General features: G+C 48.7%; 1 protein-coding gene across 4 annotated transcripts in view; it reads right to left on the bottom strand.

Annotated features, from left to right (window-relative positions):
* The window catches only part of POLE (DNA polymerase epsilon, catalytic subunit), a 56,308-nt gene extending 42,428 nt beyond the window's left edge, over positions 1–13,880 (bottom strand). The window contains exons 1-15 of one of the 4 annotated variants that reach the window (XM_004276622.3): positions 13,730–13,879; positions 8,691–8,832; positions 8,164–8,244; positions 7,688–7,732; positions 7,442–7,534; positions 6,977–7,131; positions 4,214–4,355; positions 4,007–4,087; positions 3,251–3,358; positions 2,820–2,930; positions 2,460–2,545; positions 2,163–2,282; positions 569–701; positions 362–475; positions 39–251 (exon numbers count right to left, since the gene is read on the bottom strand). In XM_004276622.3, the coding sequence (XP_004276670.1) occupies positions 39–251; positions 362–475; positions 569–701; positions 2,163–2,282; positions 2,460–2,545; positions 2,820–2,930; positions 3,251–3,358; positions 4,007–4,087; positions 4,214–4,355; positions 6,977–7,131; positions 7,442–7,534; positions 7,688–7,732; positions 8,164–8,244; positions 8,691–8,832; positions 13,730–13,791 (1,686 nt within the window). In that variant the 5' untranslated portion in view covers positions 13,792–13,879. Of the gene's footprint in view, positions 1–38; positions 252–361; positions 476–568; positions 702–2,162; positions 2,283–2,459; positions 2,546–2,819; positions 2,931–3,250; positions 3,359–4,006; positions 4,088–4,213; positions 4,356–6,976; positions 7,132–7,441; positions 7,535–7,687; positions 7,733–8,163; positions 8,245–8,690; positions 8,833–12,900; positions 13,104–13,729 lie in introns of those variants that run through there. The other 3 variants (XM_033440618.2, XM_033440621.2, XM_033440619.2) reach the window with 3 other exon arrangements.
* Positions 13,881–13,958: the final 78 nt, after the last annotated feature.

The raw sequence follows: 13,958 nt of genomic DNA on the forward strand, positions 1-13,958 counted from the left end.
GAAGAGGCCCAGCTTCAGGAGCCTCAGGAGGGGCGCACCATCCGGAACCGGCAGGGGATATCGCTGCGGAACACGCCCGACTCCAGGGCTTCCACGTGGCCACCCACGTAGGTCTCGGCATCCAGCACGTGGCCATCATCTGTCAGCTTGCTGAACTCTGGCTCCTGCTTGTTGGGGAAGACGATGTTGGCGTGGAAGGCCTGTACCATCAGCAAGGCCTCACACAGCGTCCCGGAGCCCTTCCGCAGCACCTACGGGGGAAACGCCAGGCTTTAAGCCAAACACCAAACTCCAACGGCTGCGTCCGCATCAGCTGCCTGGGACCACCCCTGGCAGGCAGCGGGCCAGGAGAGGCACTGACCTCATCGGGCTCCATGGGGATAATGGTGCACAGGGCGAATATAAAGGGGTGGACGTACTTCATGTACAGGTAGTATGTGGCCACTGCGTCTGACACCGAGTAGGTGGCCAGCGTCTAAGGAGAGAATATCAGAGAGTAAGGTCAATGAGGCGCCCAGCAGGCCACCACCGCCAGCCGAAGGGCGACTCAGCGAGGCAGGGCACGTGCCTGGGGCTGCTCAGTGGCCATCCGGCACATGTCCTCGGGGTCCAGCTCCACGGGGTCATAGCCCAGCTTGGCTTTGGCAGCTGCTTTGAGGTTGTGGCTGCCCACGGGAAGGTAACTGTCCCTCTTCACCCACCTGGGAATGAGAAAGAGCAAAAGCCAGAAATGATTCTGAGACGAAGCCCAGGAACCTGTGAGAGGCTGCAAAGCCGGACACACCACAGGAAGATGCAGGGTCCTGATGGGCACCCAAAGATCTCCAAGGCGTCACGTGGTGCAGGCCCCTTGTGAAAAGCTTTCACCCGGATCCAGTCAATTTCACAGACAAACCCACCAACAAGGAGATGCCAGAGCCAGTCCTTCCAGCCCCACGGCCTTCCTCTCAGCCTCACAGAGAAACGCAAAGGGGGGCAGGCAGGAACCTGCGCCCTCTGGCGTTCTGGATCCCTCCACGGCTTGTCCCCTCTACAGCCAGGCTCTGCCCTGCTCTCCCCGCCCCTCACACCCTGTCGTCAAACTCTCCTCATCCTCTTGCACCATCCCTTTAGCACAGAAACACTCCAGGCCACCTCGCGCCCATCTCCACCTCTTCCCCCATGACACACACCGTTGTCTCTCTAGGACCCACATCTTCTTACTGGCAGCATCCAATCTCACCGTCCTTGGCCTCTCTGCCCTGTGGGCCGTCCTCTCCCTCAGAAATGCCCCACTGGGGCCTCCATGGCGCTGCTGCCTCCACTGAGGGTGCCCGCTTCTCTTTTACTTCTCTTCTTGAGAATCTATCAACTATCACTTTTTTTTTTTTTTTTTTACCACATCACAGTGCCCCACAGTCTCCAGGCCCTCCACGTGGGTAGGGCTCCCAGGCCTGCTGCTACTCGGAACCCGAGCTCTGTTCTATTCCCCCATAAGCCCACCCCAAGCCCTGAGAACCAGAGTTCGCCATGCCTCCTGCACCTGTCCCCAAATCTAGAGATCCCCAAGTCCTCGGCTCTCAAATATCTCTAGTCCAGCCCTCTTCACTCCTGTGCACGTTATGACCCAGCCTGCCCCTTCAATCCACGTGCCGTAACACCAGGGCTAAAGAGAAAACGCATCAATGGCTCCCCATGACCACCAAGATAAAAACCCCTCCCCACCAGGCACAGAAAGCCCACGAGACCTCCTTCCACTCCAGCCTTGCCCCTCAGCACTCTGAGCCACTTTGCACACTTGTCCTCAGCCTGGACACCCCAGCCTGCCTGGACACCATGCACGAGCCTGACTGCCACATCCCAACCTCGTGTGGGAAGCCAAGGCCCCTCCACGAGCTCCCATAGCACCGGGCCTCACTCTACCAGGTCTTTCTTTCTGGTCTGGTTTCCACACCCTGAGGACCAGTGCTCAGCATGTGTTTGCTGACTGAATGAAGGATGAACAAATGATGAAAGACACATCCCGGGACCTGGGCAGAGCCGGCAGCCACTGTTCTCTCAGATGATGGGAGCTACTTCTTGTGGACAGGACCAGCGTGTGCGAGAAGGGAACCTTGGACCTCACTCACAGGAAGCCCTCATGAGACACTGTGACCAGCTGCCAGGTGAGCTGTGGGGCCTACCTGAGACAGTCCATGTGGATGCACTGGGGTGCTTTGTACTCCCCCTGGCTGTCCTTCTGGAACCCAACCTCCTGGTACATGCTCAGTCCATGGACCGCTGCTCTGGCCTCCACAAACGGCCTAATGATGAGAGGATGGACAAGCACGTGGGGCAGTGAGTCTCTAATTCCTAAGAGACCAGGAAGACTGCCCCCAGGGGACGCCTCATGCGAACTCCTCTCAATCACAGTGCGGAGCCCACCCGCGCCACCCAGCGGTGCTCCTCCCCCCCCACCCCCCACCCCCGTTCTGACTCACCAGTCAAAAAAGTCCCCATTATAGGTGACCATGATGTTGGGTTTGGTCTCCTGGATGTGTTCGAACCATCTTTGGATTAGATGAACCTGAATTCAACAAATCTTAGCAGTCAGAGGGTTGCTTTTACTCTCCTTCAAGCGATTTCCAGGCAGCTCTCCAAAGCTGAGGAGCAGCAACCTCACGTGAGCCTGTTATTTCCAACCCAACAGGGCCTCCAGGTGAACGAGGACCAACCACTGGGGACTGAGTCCAGCTGCTGCTATGATTAGAGGAATGCTGAGGCCTAAGAGGGTCACCAGGTCTGCCTCCCCTTCCCACTCTACCCCAAACATCAAGCAGTTTCCCAAGTGACACCTCTACCTCATCAGGCGCATTGAAGACATAGAAGGGCCCTTCATATTCTGGCTTGGGGGTGAACTCGAAATCTTCTATATCTTCTGAGACGATCTCCCTGTTGGTGATGAGGTAGCCCTGGGAAGTTCATTAGCAGTCAGTATGAGTTAGAGACACAAAGCCAAAGACACACCTCTCACACGCAGCCCAGAGACTCTCGCTACGAAATCTCTGCAGCAGCTTGAAGCGCCCTGGCTTTCCCAAGAAGAGACACTCTACCTAATCCTCAGATTTGCCTGGAAGGCAGGGCGTGGCTGGATGTTAGAACAGGTTCTGTGGACTCCACTCACTCATTATTCACAAAAAAAGTACTAACCAAGGGTGGACACTGTTCTGGTTTGGGGACCAGCTATGGTCCTTATTCACAGAGAGCTTACATCCCAGAAGGCACCACTCACCTGACCATCAATCATATAGGAAATCATCATAATCTGATCAGTCTCAGCATCAGGAAACTTGAGGGGCAGTTTGGTCGTCTCAATGTCAAATGCTAAAACCACAGGGTCCTGAAGGGACAAAATGTAGCATTAAGTCGGCCACAAACCAAGCTGAGCTCTGGAGACCCTGTGGTCCTCTTGACACCCACCACCTCCACCTCTACTGCCAGTTACTAAAAGTAAGAGTCAAGCTGCTGCCGGGAAAGGTTCAGGAGGAAGTGGGACTGGCATCTTGGGGATGAATGACCTATGTCCAGAATACCATGAGGATATGAAAACTTAAACATACATTTTGTCCTTTATGGCAACCCTGACAGGAGATTATGATACAGAACTGACAACTTCATTTTGGATGTGAGAAAACAGAGTATAGACTTTCCCAAGATTACAAAGCTGTCCCCAAACCAGTTAAGAATCCACTTTTCAACATATCACTTTACTATTAACCACCCAAAATGGAAGTCAGAGCTTTCCCTCAAATGTTCCGATCCAGCCTAGCTCAAATACTGACGTCACGTGATGTCTGTGTGCAAAGTCAAATTATACTGTCAGGTCAGAAACTGATGAAAAAAACAACTACCCCATAATTCTTTTAAGAAGGTATCTGAGGAAAAAGAAGCAAACAAACCTCTGAATCAAATTCACCTTTCAGCGCAGAATTCACTCTCCAAAAACAACTGGAAAGTTTAAGATGGAAGAAATGCAAGTAGTACTTACGGGTCGTTCAACAAGGTCATCGCGGCGGGCAATTTCCACTGGAAAGGCACTTCCTCGGTACCGGATGTTGTACCAGTGAGCCTGCAGGACGTGTGGTGCATTAACTAAAGACTTCTACATCTGTCCAAGGAAGTCAACTCTATGGATCTATCCTTCAGTATCACCTCCTGGCTATCAGGAACTGCCCACATGCAATAGCCCACTCACCACATGGATCTTCAGGTCAATGGAGAGGCGGATGTGGTAGGGCACATCGTACTCTCGCATGTCCACAATGTTGTCCAATTGGTCAGAAATCTTCTTAGAGGCTTCCTCTTCGTCAGTAATCACACTGCCCCCTTGTAGAACACTGCAAAATAAAGACAGCAGCTTTTTCAACTATGCTCCGCTAGGGGCTGGAGGGGGGAAGACCAGTGTCCATACAATGAAAACACTAAAGTTTTACAAGGTGGCTGAGATGATCAGGACAGGCCCTTCGTAAGGAATGACCTTGGATGAACCCCACCCCACCAAGCAGCAGGCCACAGACACAAGGAAATTCAGTATACTTAGGACATTCATTTTATAGGACGTAAGTTACACCCCATTTAAAAGAGCAAAGAAAGGAAACTGTTACTTGGGAGGCATGTCTACAGATGTGACCCACCCTCACTGAGCTTATTTCTTCATCAAGAAAACGAGGATGACAGTAACAGGCCCACCCTGCAAGAGCGTCATGAGGTACTAGCCACAAAGCTGTAGGCATGGTGAAGTGACAGGTAAACAGTGACTATTTCTGTATCATAATTATTCTTACCATATCAAAGAGGGAATCATTGTCACTAGAATATTCACTCCAATATTAGCCCACTAAGCTTTCAAATACCGAATGGACTATTAAGGGGGGAAAGAAAGGCAATGGGTTTTAGAGAAGGCAGGCCTCTGGGGACTCGGTCTCTGGTTACAACTTGCAATATTCTGAAAAGTAATTAATGGGCCACTGTGGGGGGGTAGTGTGCAGAAATGTTCAGGGTCCCAAACTGATCAACTTTTGTCAGAGGATACAATTAGTTCTTCTGAAGTCATCTTAACTTTCTGTGTGCCTTTTTTAAAAATTGAAGTAGAGCTGATTTACAATGTTGTGTTAATTTCTGCTGTACAGCAAAATGATTCAGTTATACATATATAAACATTCTTTTAAAAATTCTTTTCCATTATTGTTTACCACAGGGTAATAAATATAGTTCCCTATGCTATACAGTAGGCCTTATTGTTTATCCATTCTATATATAATAGTTTGCATCTGCTAACCCCAATCTCCCAATCCATCCCTCCCCCCCCACCTCCCCCTTGGCAACCACAAGTCTGTTCTGTATGTCCATGAGTCTGTTTTTGTTTCGTAGATAAGTTCATTTGTATCATATTTTAGATTCCACATTATAAGTGATATATAGTATTTTCTTTCCCTTTCTGACTTACTTCGCTTAGTATGATAATCTCTAAGTCCATCCATGCTGCTGCAAATGGCATTATTCTATTCTTTTTTATGGCTGAGTTGTATTCCACTGTATATATATACCACATCTTCTTTATCCATTCATCTGTCGATGGACATTTAGGTTGTTTCCATGTCTTGGCCATTGTGAATAATGCAGCTACGAACATAGGGGTACATGTATCTTTTGGAATTATGGTTTTGTCCGGATATATGCCCAGGAGTGGGATGGCTGAGTCATATGGCACTCTATTTTTTAGTTTTTTGAGGAAACTCCATACTGTTCTCCATAATGACTGCACCAATTTACATTCCTACCAACAGTGTAGGAGGGTTCCCTTTTCTCCACACTCTCTCCAGCATTTGTTATTTGTAGTTTTTTTTGTTTGTTTGTTTGTTTTGCAGTACGCGGGCCTCTCACTGTTGTGGTCTCTCCCGTTGCGGAGCACAGGCTCCGGACGCGCAGGCTCAGTGGCCATGGCTCACGGGCCCAGCCGCTCCGCGGCATGTGGGATCTTCCTGGACCAGGGCACGAACCCATGTCCCCTGCATCGGCAGGCGGACTCTCAACCACTGCGCCACCAGGGAAGCCCTGTAGACTTTTTAATGATGGCCATTCTGACTAGTGTGAGGGGGTACCTCACTGTAGTTTTGCTTTGCATTTCCCTAATAGAGATGTTGAGCATCTTTTCATGCGCCTGTTGGCCATCTGTATGTGGAAGTCATCATAACTTTTAATTAGCCAAGATTTCTTCTTAATCTCTTACCCTGTTTCTTGTTACTGTTGCTGTCTAAATATTTAATGAACAGTGTTTGTTGTCCTATATTTAAATTTCTCTGTATAATACCCAGGGATCTCTGGAGAAGATGTGCTATGTAAATATAGGTATTTAATAAAAATTGCAGACATCTTAACACTTACTAAAAACCATGAAAACAGACTGTGTTAAGATGGTGGGATTAGAAATCTAAAATGTCTACTGTTACAGCAACTAAATTTGGAGCCACAAATCTACCCTCTATGTAAGAAAAAAGGGACAGCTAAAATACAGCCTGGGAATCCACCATTTATTTAACACAAAGGGAACATATAAGAAAGTCTACCAGGGCTTCCCTGGTGGCGCAGTGGTTGAGAGTCCGCCTGCCGATGCAGGGGACACGGGTTCATGCCCTGGTCCGGGAGGATCCCACATGCCACGGAGCGGCTGGGCCCATGAGCCATGGCCGCTGAGCCTGCGCGTCCGGAGCCTGTGCTCCCCAACAGGAGAGGCCACAACAGTGAGAGGCCCGCGTACCGCAAAAAAAGAAAAAAAAAAAAGAAAAGAAAGAAAGTCTACCTAATTGCTCAAAACTGTTTCCACATTGAATGGAGCCAATCATTAAGGTAATTTTATTGCTGAGTTTTCCCACCTCCTACCCATCTTGTAAACGTAGGAAAAATGGGAAACAGTCCTTGTGGACTGACTGGCTGCTCTGCTTATGTGAATGAAGCTTACCTGGTGAGCATAGCCGTATAGGCATCACTGGTGTGGCCCTGTTCCCGGTTTTTCTTCACAGCAGGGGAGATCTCCTTCCTCACTTTGACAAGGTCCTCCACGGTATTGAAGGACAGCTTAATGTAATTTCGTTTCAACCCAACCAAGTGATTTGGCTACAGAGTGAAGAGATGGTGCTCATGAATTCAAAGAGAAAAAAAATACTACATTGGGGAGAGGAAATAAGGCGAGACGATTCAAAGGTAAATAAATGATTTGAAGAGTTGGCAACTCCAAAGCACCTTGTTCAACTCTGCATGTGGCACCAACTATGCCACTAGAGTTCTCTAAGAGGATACAGGGACAGTCACCAAAGCCCATCATCTATACTGTCCCACAGGTGTGGAACTTGTCCTCTTCCCATCTCACCCCATGGGCAGGGTGGACCCGGCCTCATTTACCCTGAAAGGGCTGGGTGATACTCACCAAGTCCAGATCCTCTTTAGGGACAGTCTCTACTTTAGCGATTTTACCCTGAAACTTCTTAGAGAGAAAAGACGAAACTTCTCGCTCACAACCCTAAATCAGGATCAGAATGAAAGGACTTCCCATTAGTAAAATCTATTTCCTTCCTTGCTTATTTCTCTTGAAGCCTCTTTATTTCCAGTTTTAAATCCCCCCACAAAACGAGGCACAGGTCGTTTGACCTGAGGCCATGAACCACAGACTTACCTTTCTGGTTGCAATGTAGAAATATGGCTTATAGGGCAAGGCCACCTGCAAGAGTCACACCCATCCAGGGGGGTGATGAGAAAGAAAAAAGGAAGAAAAATGAAGACAGGCTGTTTGCTGTTATACCCGTGATATAGCCTAGCCTAGATCCAATGCATCCTTGACCTTGACATATCTTAAGAGAGACAGTGCAATAGAAAATTAGGACCTGCACATATCACCGGGGCAAGAGTCTAAGAGACACAATGTTGCTCATCTTTCAGTCTTTCTGAGCTAGCTTCTCTTAGGACAACTTAAGTGGTGACTAATGTGGCTCCAAGGGGCCCATGTCCCTAAAGGGCTTCAGGAAGCTGCACACCGCAAGCCTCCCAATTCTTCTCCTCACAGTTGCAGAGCTAAAAGGACACTTGCCATTTTGAGCCCAGCTATGCCTCATTACTGAGTGGTTGTTAGCTTCTTGGATGTCAAGGGCTTACCTTAAATCTGCTCCCATCATCTTGAATAAAGTAGTAATCCACTGCACTAACTAAGCGTTTATCTTCATCTAAAATCTCCGTCTACAAGAGAAGCAGTCAACATGGGCACAAAGTTATCCTCTACACAGCACAAGAGCCTTTTCCTCCTTCTCTGGGAAACTGAGCACTTTAAAAACAAAATCTTTCTCTACCCTTTTGCATAAACACTACTGGCCCCATTCACAAGAACCGCATCATAACAGCCTCCAAATGGGAATTTCTCTGTTCCTCCCTCATCTTTGAAAGCTTTATTCTTATGGGTAACAGGGATGCCCCTTACCTCAGTCTTCCCAGTGGCCTCTTTATGACCCAAAGAAGTTAGAGAGGAAAGCAGGAGAGCTACGAACAATCCCATCTCTACCTGTATTGCCCAGACAACAGGTTCCCGCTGGGGGTCACCTACTCTTCAGACAAGGGCTATGCCACAAGGGGTGCAGCCACCCTCCTGAATGGAAGGAGGAAGATGGAGGAAAAGCACAGGTGCTTACAGGGTGCATGTTGATAAGCCAGCCTGTCTTCTCACCAGGCTCCTTGAGTCTCTCAAAACCAAACCGCAGATCCATCTTATCTGTCCATTGACTGCGCTCCAGGCGCTTGAGTGCCGAGACAGAGGTAGAGGGGCCATCGTCCCTGAGTGAAAGGAGAGAAATCCGGTCTCCGGTGATCATGACACTATCTACTCCCGCAGCCCTCAGTCTGCCTAGTGTAAGAATTTCGTTTGTGACATGGTAGGAGCATCCCTGAAAAACCTCACATTTGGCAAAATAGCTCATTAAGATAACAGGTCTCAGGAAAAAGATGACTGGGGCAGAACCCTCAAAACTTGTTTACCTGTGCAACCAGAACACTAATAAAAACAACAATCTTGGCTGGACACTGCTGCCTCATGGGATATTAAAAATGCACAAAGTCCAGTACTGCAATCCTGGGCTTTTATCCCAGAGAAAAGTCGTGCTCATACCAAAAACTTGCATGTGAATGTTCACTGCAGCTTTGTTCATTACAGACAAAAAGCCGAACCAACCCAGATATTCTTCAACAGGTGAATATTTAACCCATGTTTTATCCTTCCCACGGAATACAATTCATTGATAACCAACTTATTGATACATGCAATAACCTGGATGGGTCTCAAGGGAATTATGCTGAGTAAAAAAGCCAACTCCCCCAAATTGCATATTTTATTCCACTTATACAGCATTCTTAAAATAACAGTTAGAGATGGAGAACAGATTAGTAGCTGCCACGAATGGGGGAAGGGAGGTGGCTGTGGCTATAAGAAGGTAGCACGAGGGATCCTTGGGACAGAACTGTTCTGCGTCTTGATTGTGGTGGTGGTGGTCATGAATACACAAAGTGCACAAAACTAAATACACACACACATAAATAAGTGTACATGCATGGTTGTATCATGTCAATTTTCTGGTTGTGACATTGCACTCTAGTTACATCAGATGTTACCACTGGGGGAAATTGGGTTAAGGAATCTCTGTGTAATTTCTTACAACTGCATAAGAATCTACCACTATCTCAAAATAAAAAGTTGTTTCTTTATTTTTTAAATGTTAGTTCCCAAATTTAGTTTGTTTCTTGGAAAATGCAATTAACGGTATCTACCACACAGGATTTTCATGAGCATTAGAGACAATGAATGTAAAAGCACTTTGAAAAGTGCCAAGTTGGCAGCACAGTATTATGTATGAAAAAATGAATGACCAATGGAGGGGAGTCTAGTTCTACCAAAAAGGAGCAGTGATGATTAAATCACATGATGCATATGATGTGAGGATAGGATTTTTTGTAGCTGAGTGGGTGCTTGATATAGTATGTGTGATATTTACTGAAGATCAATAGAAACAGAGGGGAATATCTGTTTTTTGTCATCTACAAGGTAAAATTCTGTAATGTCAGAGTTATTTGAAATAACTTGAATGAACTAATTCATCTGTGTTTTCAAGTCGTGTAATTTGAGTTGGAAAAATATTGATTGAACACTTTTCAGGTACTACCCTGTGCAAGGCACATGTAAATAAAGCACAGTACTCCTACACACACTGAGGTGGCTACAGCACATCTGGGAAAGCGCATTTCACACTAGCAAAGTGCAACAAGGAGGTCTGCAGTGCCTGAGTGTATAGAGACAGCAGTGACCCAGGCTAGGCCGTTTTCTCTTTTACCTGGTTTATAAACATTGTAAGGTAGCTATAATTTCTACACAGCAAAGTCATTAACCACGTTTTTAAAGAGCTGTTTGTTTTAAATGCACAACATGAGAGGAGAGGTCCTGGTTTATGACTGCTGAGCACAGGAGAAAAGTGTAGCCTGCCACCCGAGATGGGAGGGAGGCCCTGGTGCAGGCGCTCAGATGAAATTTTCTTCAAACAGAGCCAACAGTGCACATGTCTGTGCAACACTCCAGCCAAGAGCTCTTTCCTTCCCTACTGCGGATTCCAACCCCCTTGCCTAGAGAAAATTGCAAATGAACCAATATAATCTCCACATGTTACTGATATTCTCCTGTTTACCAACTACATATGAGCAAACTGGGGTTACAGAAACTCACCTGTTGTGGCAGAATAAAGTGTACCTTAAAAACACGATGTATCTTCTGGGACGCCTGAGTCTAGATGTCAGTAGAACCACATATGGATAAAAGTGGGGATATAATATTGTTCTGTGTGAGAGGAACTATCTCAACTGAGAAGGGAAATCACTTCTCAGCTCAGTACATCTGCTTCAAACTTCCCAAGCCTTTCTCTGGTTAGGATTTTGTAAATAACTCTTCATACAGATTTGATCATAAACCTTAAATTAAGTACTTGACGAAGACTTTCCACCAACAGAACTATCCAAAACTGTTCTGATTCCAGAGGCTGGGATGATCCCAAATTGTTCACAATCTTTAACTCCACAGGTGTGATCCCATCTAGATCGACCAGAGTGATTATGGCTTATCTATCTTCAAAACAGAACAATTATTTTATTAGCATCCCAACTTAAAACACAAATGCTAGGGCTTCCCTGGTGGAGCAGTGGTTAAGAATCGGCCTGCTAAGGCAGCGGACACCAGTGCGAGCCCTCGTCCGGGAAGATCCCACGTGCCGCGGAGCAATTAAGCTTGTGCACCACAACTACTGAGCCCTCGTGCCACGACTACTGAAGCCCGCGTGCCTAAAGCCCGTGCTCCGCAACAAAAGAAGCCACCGCAATGAGAAGCCCGTGCACTGCAACGAAGAGTAGCCCCCGCTCTCTGCAACTAGAAAAGCCCACGTGCAGCAACAAAGACCCAACACAGCCCAAAAAAAAAAAAAAAAGCTAGTCTCTTCTTTAAACTGCAGTTCTGAGATTCTGGACCCTATATATTTTTGGCAGAAGGCCTATTTATTAGCTAAGCCAACTATATTCTGCACTCCTCAAAAATGTACAGCTAAGAATCGATATCCCTTGCCTTTTTGTCTTTTTTTAATTTTATTTATTTTTGGTTGCATTGGGTCTTCATTGCTGTGCTTCATTGCTTCATTGCTTTCTCTAGTTGCGGCAAGCAAGGGCTTCTCATTGCGGTGGCTTCTCTTGTGTGGAGCATGGGCTCTAGCTGCGTGGGCTTCAGTAGTTGTGGCACGAGGGCTCAGTAGTTGTGGCTCACGGGCTCTAGAGCACAGGCTCAGTAGTTGTGGTGCACAGGCTCAGTTGCTCCGCGACATGTGGGATCTTCCCGGACCAGGGCTTGAACCCGTGTCCCCTGCGTTGGCAGGTGGATTCTTAACCATTGCACCACCAGGGAAGTCCTGCCTTTTTGTCTTAATGTAAATAAATGAGCTACTTTATAAACCAGTGAGCAGAGAAAAATATGTATGTGCAATCCAAGAAAGGAAGCAGTCTAAGAAAGCTAAGTATACAAAATAGAGACCAGATTAAAAAGAAAAAAAAAAGATCTGAACTAAGCCTGTGCAGAATTCATGTCTTTAATTACTGTAACACATTTCACTAGTTATTAACTTATAAACAAAAGTGGTCAGAGAGTTGTTTAAGAAAAACTCCTTTGCCTGAAGGTAGTCCTTGGGTCTATCACCTCCACTTGAAGAACAGAATGACCTATTTCAAGATTAGGATCCTTATTTTTCACAAAAGATTACAGCCACCTGTTGTAGGCAGGATACTTGACAACCCTCCCCCCTCAGACGTCTATGTCCTAATGCAAGGAACCTGTGTTATCCTACATGACAAAAGGGAGTCTGCAGGTGTGATTACGTTCAGGAATTTGAGATGGGGATCACCTGGATGGGCCCACTGCAATCATAAAGGGTCCTTACGCGAGGGAGCCAGAAATCAGAGCGAGAGACTGGAGATCCGACAGTGTTGCTTTTGAAGGTGGAGGAAGAAGCCTCTACGAACTACAAAGGGCAAGAGAACAGATTCTCCCCTCAAGCCTTCAGAACGAAAGAAGCCCTGCCCCATCTTGAGTTTTAGAACTTCTGACCTGAGAATACACTGGTACAGTGCAAGCCACTAAGTGGTCGTCTGTTACAGCAGCAATGGGAAACCAACACACCACCGCACGGTATGGCTTTAAAATCTCTGGATCCACCTTCAATCAAAACCGCAGAAAAACTGTATTCCAGGCCCTGCTAGAGAACACAGGTAACTTCAGTCTGAGGCCCAGATCTTTACCCAGTCAAGACTGAATGAAGTGCTACTTACGGAGAATTGCTCCCGGGCGTGCGGCGCTCTGTACTAGTAATACGTTCCTCCAAATACCCTGGGTTCTATCTTTGCATCAAGTGTTGGATTAAGTGGACTCGAAAACTGCTCACTTGGACCACACCGCCTCTCAAAACTTTTCTCAGGAGCCGCATAACTCACTTTTAACCCCGTGATAGTACAAAACCCGAACGACGGAGGCAACCGTAACAAAGACAACCACCGTTACTGACCGCTTACGACAGGACCGACACTGTCCGAGCGCTGCGCCCAAAGTCCACAGCGGCTCTTCCTATTCGGCAGCGGCGCCACACCGCGCTCAGGGCCGCCGGGCCCGCGCCAGGCAGCGGGCGGGACCGGGAGGCCGACGCTGCGCGCCTCCACCGCCGCGACTCGAGCACACAACGCGCCGACCACAGCGCGCGCCCGGGGCTTGGGCGCCGACCCCAGGTTAGGCTACACCGCCTCGGCGCGCTCCTGCCGTGGCCCCGGGCTTCTCCCCCGAGGAGAACGCACCCGCAGCGCAGCCCCGCACGAGCCCCGCTCCGGCGCGTCCCTCCCCACGGCCCCGTCCCAGAGACGCAGAGTCCCCGCTGAGCCGCCGCCAGGCCGCTCGCCGAGGGCCCCGGACACGGCGCCGACAAGGCGGCACCACCGGGACGAGGGGCGGCGGCGGAGAGACGCCTGACTCTTAATCCGGAGCCCACGTCGGGCGGCCGTGGGGAGCGCCCCAGGCGCTCTCGCCGCTGCTCGCGGAAGCCCCGCGCGCTGAGGAGGGGGCGCTCCCGTGCCGCCCGCCCCCCGCCCGGGAGGCCGGGCCCCCCCTCACCGGCTGGCCTCGCCGTCCGAGCCCGGCTCCGCGCGCCGCCGCCCGCTGTTCCTCAGAACCATAGCTTCGAGCTGGCGCCAACTCCTCCGCCGCAGCTTCCCCGTAAAAATTTGGCGCGCTCCCACCAACTCTCGCGAGAGACCGGAAGCACACCATCGCCCAATCAGAAGGTTCGATGCGCCCCGCCCCGCCGAGCTCCAATCGCCACCGGCGCCCGAGGCGGAGGTGG

Source organism: Orcinus orca, chromosome 15 (genome assembly GCF_937001465.1).
Source record: "Orcinus orca chromosome 15, mOrcOrc1.1, whole genome shotgun sequence".
NCBI classification, from domain to species: domain Eukaryota; kingdom Metazoa; phylum Chordata; class Mammalia; order Artiodactyla; family Delphinidae; genus Orcinus; species Orcinus orca.